Source organism: Microtus oregoni, unplaced genomic scaffold, assembly GCF_018167655.1.
Source record: "Microtus oregoni isolate MIOR12 unplaced genomic scaffold, Mior012 000006F_ref0000085, whole genome shotgun sequence".
NCBI classification, from domain to species: Eukaryota; Metazoa; Chordata; class Mammalia; order Rodentia; family Cricetidae; genus Microtus; species Microtus oregoni.
Window position 1 is genome coordinate 14,752,259 of NW_024543065.1, and position 15,557 is coordinate 14,767,815.

The following is a 15,557-nucleotide window of genomic DNA, read 5'->3' on the forward strand; positions in this document are numbered from 1 at the left end:
GTCTATGGTTATACCTAGTGCACTATATTAGAACATATCAGGAATGCTTAAAATGCTTTCCTTCACTGTGCCCCTGTATCATATTTTTCATGAATGATACAAGTAGATAAAACCAATAGTTGTGGAACTGAAGAGAGGTTTCAGCAGTTAATAATGCTGAATGTTCTTCCAGAGAACCCAGGTTCTAGATCAGCACCCACATGATGGATCACAACCATCTGTAAGTCCAGTTCCTGGGAGTCCAATACCCTATTGGACTCCAAGGACACCATGCATGTGCTCAGTGCATACATGCAAGCAAAACAACTAAAAATATAAAATAAAAGTAAACAAATCTCTATAAACCCACAAGTAGTTTCATCTCTCTTTTATCTAGTTCTGTTTAGTTGTTAGGGTTTATTCAATAAACACAATGTGAAGATTCATTCAATGTTAGTGTGAAAGTCACAATGTGAGTGGGGATAATTCATAATTCGATATTTCTAATATATTCCTCAATTATCTTCAACTAATACTGTATCCTTTTATTTCAATTTTAAATGTTTGAAACATTGATTTCAGTAATTAAAAATTATGCTTTCATGTTTCAGATAATAATAAAATGTCATTATAAACAAAAACGATGTTTAAAAACCCAAGCTTTATTTAGGAAAAATAACGTAAATTGTATAAAAATTAACTAGAGGTTGATCATTATTTTTTAAAAAGGTTTACTCATTGGGAAACACATACATATATACAATAAAATATGATTGCATCCATTCTGAATCAATTCTGATTAAATTCATTCTCCCTCACAACTTCTTTCTTTTCCTCAAACTCTTCCTCCTCCTCTTTCTTCTCCTCACTCTTTTTTTACTTTTTTTATTGAAAATGGATTTATTTTTATATAATGTAGGCTAATTACAATTTTCGCTTTCCTAACTCTTCCAAGATCTTCCCAACCTCTCCACCCATCCAAATCCTTTCTTTCTTTTCATTAGAGAAAAAAACAGATATCTAAGTAAAATAAAATGACACAAAGAAGAAATAGGACAAAACAAAGAAACAACAGGTAAAATAGAGTCAGAGAAAAAGGACAAAAAACATGCATACTCAGAGATACAAACTTTTGTGTCTCTGACAGAAATCTTATACAAACAAAATCAAAACCATTATATATTAGCAAAATAACTGTAATATTAAAAAGAAAACCTAGTCAAAGCATTAGGAGACACAAACTAACTAGCCAACCAACCAAATAAACAATCAGACATCTCCGAAAGTAATATTGAGTTCATTTTGTATTGGCCATCTACTGATTAGAATGAGGCCTAACCCAATGTCTGGTTTGTATACTCAGTGAGAATTCCTTGAAAAAAGTAATTTTTCATTTGTAAGTGGTTATTGATTGGACATAGCTTCTAGGCTAGGGGTGGGAGCTTCTTTTTACTTTCCTCTCAGCACTGGACCCATTTGACTCAGACCTGTGCATAACCTGAGGATGCTATCACAGTCTCTTGAGTTCATATGTGCATCAGTCCGGTTGTGTTTATAAGACCTTTTTCTTTTCATGCCCTTCATTTCCTCTGGCATACACACACACACACACACACGTTACAAGGTCTCTCACTATGCACACTGTCCAGTTGAGAGTCTGTGTATTGTACCAGGTACTTCAGGAGGAAGCATCTCTAATAATAGCTCAGCATGAAAATGCCCTAAGGTATTGCAGAATGTCATTAGTAGTCATTGTGTTGCTATGATCTCTCAGGAGAACAGTAGCATTTGCTTTTCCCATAGGCCCATTGCCTTTCTAGTCTCAGATTCTTGGAAACCGGAGCAGCATGGCCATAATTTCCATTTTATGGAGTGGATCTTTAATTTAATCAGATAGTGTTTGGGTACTCCCAAAATTCATGTGCCATCATTGCACCAGAGTATTTAAAGTATATTGCCATTGTAGATCAAAGGGTTGATAACTGAGTTGGTATTTAGTTTGCTTTATTAGTAGCATGAAACATACCTTCCAGTACCATAGACACTAATAAGTAGACATGAAGCCTAGAGGTATGACTTTACATGTTCAATGAGTTATATAGGCATTGTCTTCTTCAACGGGGCTTTATCATAAGTTTTTGGAGAGCAGCCAATAGCCTTTGTGATACTGGATTGTTTGGGTTTTCCCTGTGGCATCTTTTGAACAACAAATCAAATAGAGGACACAAAGTTTCATTTGGTGGAAAAGATGTTGAATTAGCGCTTTGTCTCTACCATTATGAAACAATTACATTTAGATTTTTTTCATATATGTTTATCTTTAAGGAAGCTTCTGCTATAGTAAGCTTCCATATTACTTTTCAAATTATCCTTAGTTTTAGCTGTGCCTCCTTATAATTTGTCCATTACTTGTTCTTACTTCTCTTTCTCAATTTTCTTCTTCTGTTCCGGGTTCCTTGCCACTACCTCTCTTAACTATATACTCTTATTTGCTTTTTCATAAAATTCTTCCCTCTCCCCTAATCCCATACTCCATATGTGACCTCTGTGGATTTATGGATTGAGGCTCAATATTTTATGACTAAATAGCTAATATCCATATATAAGAGAATACATATCATAGTTGTCTTTTGGAGTCTAGATTACCTCACTCGGGATTTGTTCTAGCTCTATTCACTTACCTGAATATATGACATTTTTAAAGGCTTAGTAATATTCTGTTGTGTATAGGTACCATTTTGTCATTATGTATTTACCCTTTGAGAACATATCAGCTTTTTTAAATTTCTGGCTTTTATTAATAACGTGACAATGTACGTGGATGTGAAAGTGTCTCTGTAGTAGAACGTAGGTCCTTTTGGTGTAGCTGGATTTCATTGTATGTTATTCCCAGGTTTAGGATGAACTGCCATATTAATTTCCATAGTGATGGTACAGGTTTGTATGCCTACTAGCAGTGAATGAGTTCTTACTTTACTCCATGTCCTCACCAGGATGAGCTATCATTCACTTTATTGATCTTATCCAACTTTATTGTGTTCCACAAGTTTGGGTACTTTGCATTTTCATCTTCACTCGATTCTACAGTCTTTAGTTTCCTTCTTAATTTCTGTCTTGAGCAAATTTTCATTCAGTAGTGAGTTGTTCCATTTTCATGAGTATGTAAACTTCATGTAGTTAGTATTGATGTTGATAGGCAGCTCTGATCCATGGAAGTCAGATAGAATGCAATTTGTTACATCAATTTTCTTGTATATGTTGCTGCTTGCTTTGTGCCTGAGCATGGGGTCAGTTCAGGAAAATATTCCTGATGAGAACTGCTGAAATGAGAATATATTCTTTTTTTTTTTTTGGATTTTTCGAGACAGGGTTTCTCCGTAGCTTTTGGTTCCAGTCCTGGAACTAGCTCTTGTAGACCAGGCTGGCCTTGAACTCACAGAGATCCATCTGCCTCTGCCTCCCGAGTGCTTAAATTTGGTTTTAACAAAATATTTTTCTTTGTCAATTGTGATTTAAAGTTGTTCTGGATATAGCAGTCTGGGTTGATATTCATAGTCTCCTAAAGTCTGCTTTGTGCCTGAGCATGTTATTAGAAGGCAGGTGTTATTCTAATGGGTCTGGGTTTATATGTTATTTTGTCTTTTTCCTTGAAATTTTTAAAATTATATCTCTTTTCGGTACATTGATGTGTCATGAAGAATTTCTTTCTTGTATTCTTTTTGCTTCTAGTATCTTGATAAGCACCTCCTCCTGAAGGTTAGGGAACTTTTCTCCTATCATTTAGTTGGAATCTACTTTTACTTTATTATTATTTTAATCTTATTTGTGTTTTAATGAGAGAGAAAAATAAAGGTTGTAGATTTGGGTGGGTGGGTGGATAATTGGAGAGTCTCTGGGAGAAGATGTGAGAAGACAAACCACAGTAAGAATATATTGCATGAAAGCAATCTATTTTCAATAGCAACTAAAATAAGAAATAAATGCCATTGTCTGTTCTTTGGACTTGAACTTTATCTTCTTCTTCTTTTACTATTTGTCATATGTTTGGTCATTTCTTAATGTTCCAGATTTCTTGGACATTTTGTGCCTCAATATTTTATTTTTATTTTTAAAGTTTTTTTTTGAGAGATTTTCTTTTCTCTATCTTGTCTTCAGTGTCTGAAAGTCTCCCTTCCATGTTGTAATAGGAGCAGCAGGGCTGCGTCCCTGGCACCCGGCCGCCCACATGGCTAGCTTATGCCCTGAAATAATTACACGGAAACTGTATTCTTTTAAACACTGCCTGGCCCATTAGTTCCAGCCTCTTATTGGCTAGCTCTTACATATTGATCTAACCCATTTCTAATATCCCTGTAACACCAAGAGGTGTCTTACCAGGGAAGATCTTAACCTGTGTCTGTGTCCAGTAGGAGGATCATGGCAACTTCTTGACTCAACTTTCTTTCTCCCAGCATTCTGTTCTGTTTACTCAACCCACCTACAGGTTGGCCTATCAAATGGGCCTAGGCAGTTTCTTTATTAATTAACCAATGAAAGCAACAGATCAGAAAGAAATCACTCCCACATCACTTCCATTAATGTGTGAAAGATTAGTCCGGCTTACCATGGAGGTTCTTGCTTAGCTTACTCATTGTTTCTTAACAGTTTTACTTCATTTTCAGTTTTCTGTAGTGATTCTATTTCTACTTTCATGCCTTGAATGGTTTTCATGATTTCATGCCGCTGTTAGTGTACAGATTTCATTAATAGATTTATTAATACTCCCTTTAAGGATCTTGAACATATTCATGATAGTCTTGTGAAGTCCTTGTCATGTGCTTTAGTTACTGTATATTTCTCAAGGTTTATTTGGTAGACTGCTGGGTTCTAGTGGAGACATGTGGTCTTTGGTGTTAAAGAGTTGTTCTGTGCTGGCACCTAGGCATCTGTATTTGGGATGATTGTGATTCTGGGTCTTGAATCACGTGGTCTTGTCTTTTTGGAGTAGGCACGCCATTCCTTGTTTCTTTGTGCTCTCTGGATCTTAGGAGAGTGTGGAAGGTGTAAGCTGCCTAGTAGGAAATGCTTCTGTGTTTTTGTCAGGTCTGGCCATTGTGGATTTCATGTCAGTTAGGAAGTATTCTAGGTATTTAGTGATGGCAGGAAAGAATGGGGATGAGCTTGATGTAGGCTCTGAAATGATCCACACGAAGGAAGAAAGCTGGTTAAGTAAAGCAGAATTCAAAGGTTATGGAGGCAGAAATGGATGACAGATTTCTGCGAGTGATCTGCTGTGGGACTGAGATAATACTGGGGATTTGGAAATAGACTTAGGGGAATGAAGATAACCTACCTGCTTCCCATGCTTGCTGCCCAGTGCCTTCCCAGTTAGATACTGCTCAACGTATTGGAGGCTAGCACAAAGAGACAGATAAGAAGGGAGGTTGGCTCCATACAAGGGTAATGAGTATTCCTAGGACATGGAATCAGAGAGAGAGCTCATTTCAGATTTTTTTTTAAGTCAAAGACCAACATCTTTCTTGAAAGAACTATAATATTCTTTAAAAATACAACTTGATATGTCATGCTTTGCTGACTCCCATGGAGGTTTTGCTCTTTTTGTATGGAGAAGGTGGTGGAGGAATGGATAAGGGGAAGGAGGTAGGTGAGAAGAGGAAACAGGAGAAGAGAAGGGAGGGGAAACTGGCTGTATGTAAAATAATTTTTAAAATTTAATAAAAAATATAGGCATGGTTTTCTCTGAAAAGTTCCTGTGTCAACTTTAAACATTGAATGTTGGAGGAGAGGCCATTTCTTGGTTCCTGAAATACTGCCCTTACAATGGAGAAAATTGTTTCTATTTTTAGTCTGTTTTTATCACTTTTGATGTAAAGAATATTACCAAAAGAAAGGGTTTTAAGTCAAAATAGAATGCTTGCCATATGAAAACACTATTTTGTTTATGAACTCCTTATTATTATTAACATATTATAGTCATTAGTAAAAATATTTTATATCTTCCTAAACTCTAGAAGTATCTTCCAGAATTTTACAGAGGATTAAAACTAAATACATGTTTTCTGGAATTTAATGTATTAAGAAGTATGTTTTTATGGTTTGAAAGATTTATTTTCAGTAAATATTGATCTTTTCATATAATTTTAAAGATAAGAAAACTTTCCGAGTAACATTTAGAATATTATTAGTCTGTGAATTAACTAAACAAGAAAGAACAGTATCTAAGCGATGCTACAGGTAAAGGCAAATGTCACTTTATATCACTAGGTGCTAAGTCAGTTACTGTTTTAGTTTTCATTGCTTTTTATAGCTCCCCTTCATTGCCCATGGCACAGCGTCTTATATATGGGAATTTAATAAAAGTTAATGGATAATGCATGCATTTATGAGATCAAGTTATGCATTGATGCAATGGAGTTTTAAGGTTTATATTGTAATTTTATATGGTTTACTTTGTACCATAAATCCATTTTCAAGGTAGATATCTCATCATATTTTAGAAGTACCACTAATTTTCAAATTATTTCTCTGTCATTTTGAGCATTTTATCTATTTTGATTTAATAAGAATATCTGAAAATAAAGTTCAATTACCTACTGAAATAAACATTATTCTCTTCTATTTTCTTCTTTTGTAAATATTTCTTCTAAAGAGGGAACATCAGAAGTCACAGACTCAGGTAAATATTTCATCTCTGAAATGAAATAATATTTAATTGTGAAAAACAGTTGAAACCTGGGTCTTTCTTTAACTATGTGTCATAATAGGCCAAGTCACCCAAATGCCCAAGTTCTTGGTGTACTCATCTGCAGAAAAACACAGATGTTCCAAACCCACTTTTAAGAGCGAATGGAAACCGTACTTCACATTCCTACCATATATTTAGTTTCCCCTCATTATTTCTTGCTCTTGTGTAAAATACATACAAAAGAAAACCATCAGCCAGTCAACATCATAGATTGCTAATCTACTTCTACAATCTATTTTGCCGTCCCCAGGGAATTTTAATTGTTTACTTTCATTAGTTTGAGAAAGTGCTATGCAATGTCAAATCTTAATTACCTACAGCAACAATGAAAATTTAGACTTTTTTTCTGTTTCTATTTTGAATTTCTCTTTTTAATGCTATTGTCTTATTCTTCAAAATACATAAGAAAAAATGAAAGGGCACTATACATACAGGTAGCTAATTATAATTAGCATACTTCTTTTTATCTATAGAATGTTCCTACTCATCTCGAAATGAAACAGACCTGATTTTACCCACCTCTTCTCATGGGCTCAAGTCTCAATTCAACTTTCCAGGAGTGAATGAAAACATTATGTTTCATAAGTTGATTATTATATGTCATTTTATTCTCCCTAGGGAAGAAGAAAGTTGAAAAATCCGAAAAGGAAAGTAAAGGTAAACATAGTAAATTTATATGTGAATTTCTCAAAAAATAAAAGCAGTTTATGAAAATATAGGAACTACATTATTGGTTATATCAAAATTTAAGTTTAACATTGAAAATTCATGGCATTTACATGGTTATTAACTATTAAAGGAGTAGAAATTTAGATTGCTGCAAATTCTACCTGTTATTGATAAATAATCTCCATACATATGACTTTTGATTTGTGGATATTGATGACTCAAAATTCACTATCAAACTCCAGGATGTATGAATAAAAACTTTATTTAAGACGTAATTGATTTTTTTATCTAAAGAACACTAAAAATAAGTATACATTATCAGAAAAAGATAAAAATAAGTCAAAATTTTGAAACTAAACTCATTTGAGTTATGTTTTATTTATATCATCTTTAAGTTAAAATTGATGTGTGTGCATTTTAAAGGCATTGCTTTGATTAAAGAAATCATTGGTGAATATGTACTGATGTCATTGTAAAAATGACTAATGAATGAAAGATAATTTGCTGAAATTAAGAATTCATTTATTTTACCATTGCTGGACAATTTGGACAAAGTATGACCATTATCCTTTTCCCTTAAAATTAAGTTTAAGTAAGGTTTCCATTAGTAAGCTTCTAGCATCATATAGTCAGGGTTGGTTTTAGTATATTCATTCGGAAATTTTACAGAGGAAGTAATTGTCTAAGTAATATATCCCAGAACCAGAGGAAAGCATGATTACCAATAATAAAAATGATGTTTGATTTATTCAAATTTGCGTGCTTATGGTGACGTGTTTTCCACAAATACGAATCCTCTAAATAATTGCATTACTACTGTAAATCTCTTTGCACCAGTAGAATGATTATCTTGTTACTGGTTATTCTCATTAGACATTAGTTCAATATAAGATGAAATTCCTAAGAATTACCTTGAGAAAATAGTTATAATATTGCAATTTTGAATCTCATAAATTTAATATATAAATTGAGACAATTATTTAATGTAAAGTTATTTTAAAGTTTCATATTTAAAATATATTTTTAATAAACAGTTCCCACAAGACAAGAAAATCTTCAGGGCCACAATGTGACTAAAGGTAAACTTGAACTTTATGAATATTTATATTCTCTGTTGCCATGGAAATTCATATGGTATTTGATACTATTATTAACACTAATGTTTTTAAGAAGATTTGTAGATATGCTTTTTTTGCTAATTTGAGAGTGAGAACAGGCAGAAAATCTGGCAGAAAAATTAGGAAGGAAATATTATCAGTTCATAGATTCAGTGAAATATTTTAGTCATGCTAGAAGAAAAATATTTCTCCATTACCAAAAGCTTTAGCTGCTTAATAATATCAAAGTTTATATAGTTATAGTAGTTTAAAACAGTTTCAACTGAGATGTATTTTATTGTGAAGAAAATTATCATCACATATGTATTTCATTTATGTGTTGATTTTTAAACTAGTTTAACTTAGCAGTAAACTGAAAAATGCCAGCATGAAAATAGCAGAACACTGATCTTTAAAATAAAGTTATGTGTTTGTGTGATACTATCACAAAACTACAAATAAACCTTATTAATTACATAATAGAGGTGACATTATTTTAGGCCAGTCCCGCCAGGATAGTAGAGAAACACAACCAAAAAGCCATTTTTTTTTCTTTGTAATAAACAGGTGGGTCCTCACTGAGAGGAAGGTGAGCCCTGGTTTCCATCAGGTCTCATTGTTGCTTGTTGTAGCCTGTACATTCAACAGGCAGGATGTTCCTAGATCACTTTTGCCTTATACTTATTATAATTGAGAAGTACCATAGCATTCAGTGAAGAACAACTGTTAATTCACGTCAAGAACTGTCAAAGCATGACTCCAAGTCACCGGGAGTTGAGAAAGCATCACTTGTTCCTTCATTTAAGGGTAGTTCACTGTATCTTGGTTTCCATTCGGGTCTTTTATAGGTTCTATCCCCTTAAACATGACAGAATTTTCAAAATAGAATTATTACTGAAGACTTTTAAGTTATTTAGGGTTGTGATGTTCTGTTTAAGACAACTCTCCCAATTAAAACTCTTTTCTTTACAAATTGTATTTCTGTTAACTGGCAATTCTCAATTCTGTATTAGAAACAGTATAGATCTCAAAATATACAAATGGAATGCAGATTCCATTTGCATCGTATTTTGGAGCCTGGCCACTTAAATTTAACAACTGGTGGTTGAAGGAATATATGGCCTGATGGAGGAAGGTCATTGGCTAATAAAGGAACTGCCCTGGCCCATTTTATTGGTTAGAGGATAGGTGGGAGGAGTAAACAGGACAGAACACTGGGAGGAAGAGAAAGTGAGGTCAGAGACTCCACAGCTCTGCTCTCCGGAGCAGACGCCTCAGCAGAGACGCCATGCCCTGCTCCTGGCTCCTGGGCAGACACACGCTAAGAAGCTCCGACCCAGGATGGACATAGGCTAGAATCTTCTCGGTAAGCGCACCTAGGGGTGCAACACAGATGATTAGAAATGGGCTAAATTAATATGTGAAAATTAGCCTAGAAGAGAATGGGCCAAGCAGTGTTTAAATGAATACAGTTTGTGTGTTGTTATTTCGGGCATAAGCTAGCAGGCGGCTGGGGTGTTGGGGACGCAGCCCCGCCGCTGCCCTTACTACTTCAATGGCCCATCTCCTTTCCTGTGAAAATAGCCTATCTTCTGGCATTTTGAATAATCATCTCACTGTGTATTTTATGGTAGAAACATACAGTAAATGAGATGCACTACTTCAAATAATCATCTCTCACTGAAAGGAAAAAAGAAAAAATCCAATTTGTATGATGCATTTACAGAGTCATTAGTTTCTTAATGTAATTGGCGGCTACTTGCCTTTATTCATCTTTGAAAGGGAAATAATTCTCAATATATCTCATGTAGTTTAGAAATTATAAAGTGTGTACATAAACTTCATCATGCAAAGTAATTTTATTCAAGTTATCTGTAATTACAGTTGAACCAACATAATTTTTAAAAGATCCTGCTGATTTTAGTAAGAGTGTTTAAAAAATTAAATTGTTTGGCAGTTGAGATGAAGAATGGCTTCTTTGTAAGCATGAATATCGTCATCTATAAAAGAGACTGCGTTTTTCAAAGAAACATTTCACAGGCGATGGAAAACTACATTTGTTCGTTAAATCAGTAGGGAAGGAACCCACGGACATTAGATACATTTACCTAGTTCATTGACAAGTGCTTCAGCCTCTTGCTTTATTATCTTAGTAAAACAAAATATATATTCTCTTTTCAGAAGAAAAACCTGCAAAGATACCAAGTAAGTATGGTATGTGTTGGCAATAAATTCATTTTAGTACATGTAGGTGGCTGCGGTACACTTAGGGAAAAGTCATCTAAAGAAGGAAATGTTCTAGAGGTTTTAGACTGTGGTCAGCACTCCGTCACTTTGGGCCTGAGATGAGGTGGGGTATCATGGTAGTGGGAACAAGTGGTTGAAGAGGAGACTTTCCTCAGAAGCAGTTGACATGCAGAGAAATGGAGAGGACCACGGCAAAGATGTCCTGTTGAAAGCCACAGCCTCAGTAACATCCTTCCTCTAGATTAGTGCATCGTAGTAATCCCATTGGCTACTCACACATCTGCCAGGAGCTAGTGAAGTTCTAGATGCATGTCAGTCATGTAATGTTGACAGTGTGAGCAGGAAAGTTCCACCACAGCTGTCTGCTTGCTCTGGAAAGATTATGACCTAAAGGCTGCTCCTCGGCAGAGATTACTCCAACTGGGATTACACAAACCTGTGTCCCTGGCCAGCATGCAGAATAGCTCTGACTCTTGTTTATCTGAATGCAAGAACCCTGCCTAACTGTTCTACTTAATATAATATTCACATGAAGTTTTCTGGGCATCTTAAGTATCAACCTACTGTAAACAAACTTTTAAAAATTACAAGAATTCTTTGGAATAATCAAATTTATTCTTTGCCGTGGTTCCAGATTTAAGAAAATTAATCTTCGAAGATTAGGATTATCATAAATACACTGCAACTATATTGTAATCTCTGATTTTGATACATATCAAGCAAAGTTTTTAAAAAGGTTGTGAGATTATTTTAATATTATAACTAATCCAATATGTATATCATTTAAAATATGTAATAAGCATACAGGTGCACATCTTTATAAAATGCAATTTTAAACTTGTTTGTGTATTTTATACTGATTTCACATGTACATTTGTAGTACCTGTATTTCAATTCCCCATACACTCTGTAGTTAATGACTGTTACATGTACTGAACAGTCTAAATATTTATTGATTATTTATCCAATAGCTGAGTACAGAAGAGCTCATAAAATAATAATTAGTAAATATAACTTGTCACATTTGTCATTCAAAAATACTTTGATTGAAAACAATAAGACCTCACACAGTCTCCAGTAATTTAAAAAGGAGAATTATTTTAAGTTTAATGAATTATCTCATGGGTGGGAGGACAGATTTATAGCTGAGCCTCGAGAACAGCCCTAGGAAACTACACTTTTCCACAATTCTTTCTCTATGGCCTTAAAGCTAAGGATCACAAGAGCAGACTCCATGGAAGAAGTATTACCTAGAGGAATGGTTAAGATATGGAAGGCTGGAGAAAATTATAAAATCGTGAGATTTGTAGAGTACAGCACACTAAATGTAGCTTCTAACAAACAATGACCACTATATCCCTCAAACCTACTTGGCATTTTTTAATGAGTTGGAGGAGCAGGAGAGTTACTAGTGTGATATTTTAAATTTATCATCATTTACTTTTCTCTTGCTAAAGGAGGTTTAAGAAATAGTTGTGTTTGCCTTTAATCCCAGCACTCAGGAGGTGGGAGCAGGCCGTTCTCTGTGAGTTTGAGGTCAGCCCGGTCTACAGAGTGAGTTCCAGGACAGGCTCCAAAGCTACAGAGAAACCTTGTCTTGAAAAACAAAACAAAACAAAACAAAACAAAACAAAAAAAAAAAGAAGAAGAAGAAGAAAGAAGGAAAGGAAAGGAAAAGAAAAGAAAAAAAAATAGTTGTGTTTGAAATAATTACTTGCATTTCTTATCTGCTGGCAAACTGGGTCCTCTAACTAAATTAACAGATTTAACAGATTAGGTTGTTTTTTGCTATTTTGTTTTGTTGTTGTTGTTGTTGTTGGTGGTGGTGTGTGTGTGTGTGTGTGTGTGTGTGTGTGTTGTGTTGTGTTTCGGTGGGCATGAATACAATCCATGTGTGGAGAAAAGGGAAGACATACGGATAGATGAGAAACATGTGGTTTGTGAACAAACACAAGCTGCATTATACTGCATTGTAGTGCTCCTTCTTAGAGGATGCCTGAAGACCCCAGTGGTCTCACATAGCAGGGCTCCCACTGATAGGACAGCAAAACGCAGAGCCAACATTGCACTGCAGAGTGAAGTATTCCATGCTTCAAACAGGATTATGGATTAAACAGGATCTTCTCTGTGGTTTAGTTGTGAAGGACATTAACTTAAGATTTTCTCATGCAAATGTAGTTGTTAAGTAATTTGCTTCTATATTAAGGTAGGATGGATCACTCAGGTTTCAGTAATTCCAAGTTATCTTATAAATTTGCATGAAGCATTAATAAGATTTAGGTATAATTAAATAAGGATTTCACTAGTATAAATGTTAATGTTTATCCTCAATTTATATTTTTTACATATGTAGGTCTGGAAATCCACCTCTAAAATAACCATCTATTAAATATATCTTCTTAGAACAGAATTATAACAAACATATAGTATATGACATTAATAAAATCATTAATAATTTTATGAATATTTTACACTAAAATTTTCCAATAGCTTCAAAAATCCAGAATATCCCAAAGTAAATTTGATTTATGAATGAAGGAATATGTCATTTTTAAAATAATGGTTTTGATATTGCTGATTCAGTTTTGCATTATGTTGTTACCATCCTTAGCCCTATTATTTTAAATGAATGAATTTATGGTCTTTTCTGAAGTGATACAAAGCTATCCTGAGAGATACTTAAAAGTTAGTTGACTTCAAAAATTAATTAATATTATAAGAAATTAAATGAGTTGCCGAGAAAATTATCTTGCAATTAATTAATGAAAACATATCATCCTTTTAACTTATAAAGAAGTAAATTAGTCTTACTTCTGTACAGCACATGCCAGTCACATATCTTGTGATCCAAAGAAAATGGAACAATCTTTCGCTGGACTGCTCAGGGTGCCAGACCTCATCCATTCCAGAACATGCCCGGTGCTATCCGCCCAGCTGCTCCTAGACCACCGTTTAGTACTATGAGACCAGCTTCCTCACAGGTTCCACGAGTCATGTCAACACAGCGTGTTGCTAACACTTCAACACAGACCATGGGTCCACGTCCTGCAGCTGCTGCTGCAGCCGCTCCTGCTGTCCGCACCGTTCCCCAGTATAAATATGCTGCGGGAGTCCGCAATCCCCAGCAACATCTTAATGCACAGCCACAAGTTACCATGCCACAGCCTGCTGTTCATGTGCAAGGTCAAGAACCTCTAACTGCTTCCATGTTGGCATCTGCCCCCCCTCAAAAGCAAAAGCAAATGTTGGGTGAACGGCTGTTTCCTCTTATTCAAGCCATGCACCCTACTCTTGCTGGTAAAATCACTGGCATGCTTTTGGAGACTGATAACTCAGAATTACTTCACATGCCAGAGTCTCTCCGCTCAAAGGTTGATGAAGCTGTAGCTGTACTACAAGCCCACCAAGCAAAAGAGGCTGCCCAGAAGGCAGTGAACAGTGCCACTGGTGTTCCAACTGTTTGAATTGATCAGGGACCACGAAAAGAAACTCGTGCTTCACCGAAGAAAAAATATCTAAACATCGAAAAATTTAAATATTATGAAAAAACATTGCAAAATATAAAATAAATAAAAAAAGGAAAGGAAACTTTGAACCTTATGTACCGAGCAAATGCCAGGTCTAGCAAACAGTGCTAGTCCTAGATTACTTGATTTAAAACAACAAAAAATACAAAAAAAATAGTAAAATATAAAAACAAATTAATGTTTTATAGACCCTGGGAAAAGAATTTTCAGCAAAGTACAAAAATTTAAAGCATTCCTTTCTTTAATTTTGTAATTCTTTACCGTGGAATAGCTTGGGATGTCAGTTCTGTTTTAAGTAGCAGAACTGATAACTAAGCAAGGAAACGTAATTTGGATTATAAAATTCTTGCTTTAATAAAAATTCCTTAAACAGTGAAAAAAAAAGAAAATGGAACAATCTTAAGATGCAATTGTATCACAAGCCTTGATATACTGTCTACTTAACTCAACCAAATGGAATGGTGAGATTTTTGCCAATATATGTTGGATTAATTAGTTTTAAATATGACCAAAGTACAAACAAGAATTAAATGGTATTCTAAAAACTAAGTAGCTATTAAATCTCTCCCCCTCATCTCTTGAAAGTGTTGGGGTGCAGGACTGAGTCATCCCTGGTGCTGTCAACATAAGATTTAAAGTATGACTGCCTTTGTATCATTTCAGTCAGTGATATTAGGACTTGTTCAAATCAAAAGGAAAATCCGGTCCTTCTCATTCATAAAATAATTCCTCAAAACATAAAAATGTAGGAAAGGAGTAAACAAATGATGATTTAAGAGAAATTATTTTTCTTTATTGTTGTTGTTTATGTTAGCTCTTTACCAAGATGAGAAAACTCCATCCTATTCCTCCCTGGCTTGTTTTTTCAATCATAAAGTAATGATATTGGATTTTGGCAAATAACATTTTCTATATTTATGTCATAGCCATGGTATAATATCATAATAGCCATGGTATAATGCTGTAATTGAGTTTTAGATGCTAAACCAAATTAGCACTTCTAGAATACATCTCACTTGGTTGTTGTATAGATTTTATATTTGATGGTATCAATTTGCTAGTGAGAGTTTTACATCCCAATTTATAGGAGGATAGTGGTCCAAGTGGTTTTAGCTTATTTATTTTTAAGGTGTGTTGGTCTGGGTTTGATTCAGAGTGAGATTGCCTCATAGTATAAGTGAACTATATATGCCCCCCTTTTATATTTTGGAAGACTATGAAAAGAATTCTTTAAAATGTTTTATAGACTTAACCAGTGGTGTGATCTGGGACATGGATTTTACTTTGCAAGTA

General features: G+C 34.6%; 1 protein-coding gene across 1 annotated transcript in view; it reads left to right on the forward strand.

Annotated features, from left to right (window-relative positions):
* LOC121449227 (triadin-like) overlaps nt 1-15,557 on the forward strand; it is a 72,540-nt gene that overhangs the window by 35,049 nt on the left and 21,934 nt on the right. The window contains exons 11-14 of the mRNA XM_041653531.1: nt 6,629-6,655; nt 7,343-7,381; nt 8,428-8,472; nt 10,672-10,704. Of these exons, the coding sequence (XP_041509465.1) occupies nt 6,629-6,655; nt 7,343-7,381; nt 8,428-8,472; nt 10,672-10,704 (144 nt within the window). The remainder of the gene's footprint in view (nt 1-6,628; nt 6,656-7,342; nt 7,382-8,427; nt 8,473-10,671; nt 10,705-15,557) is intronic.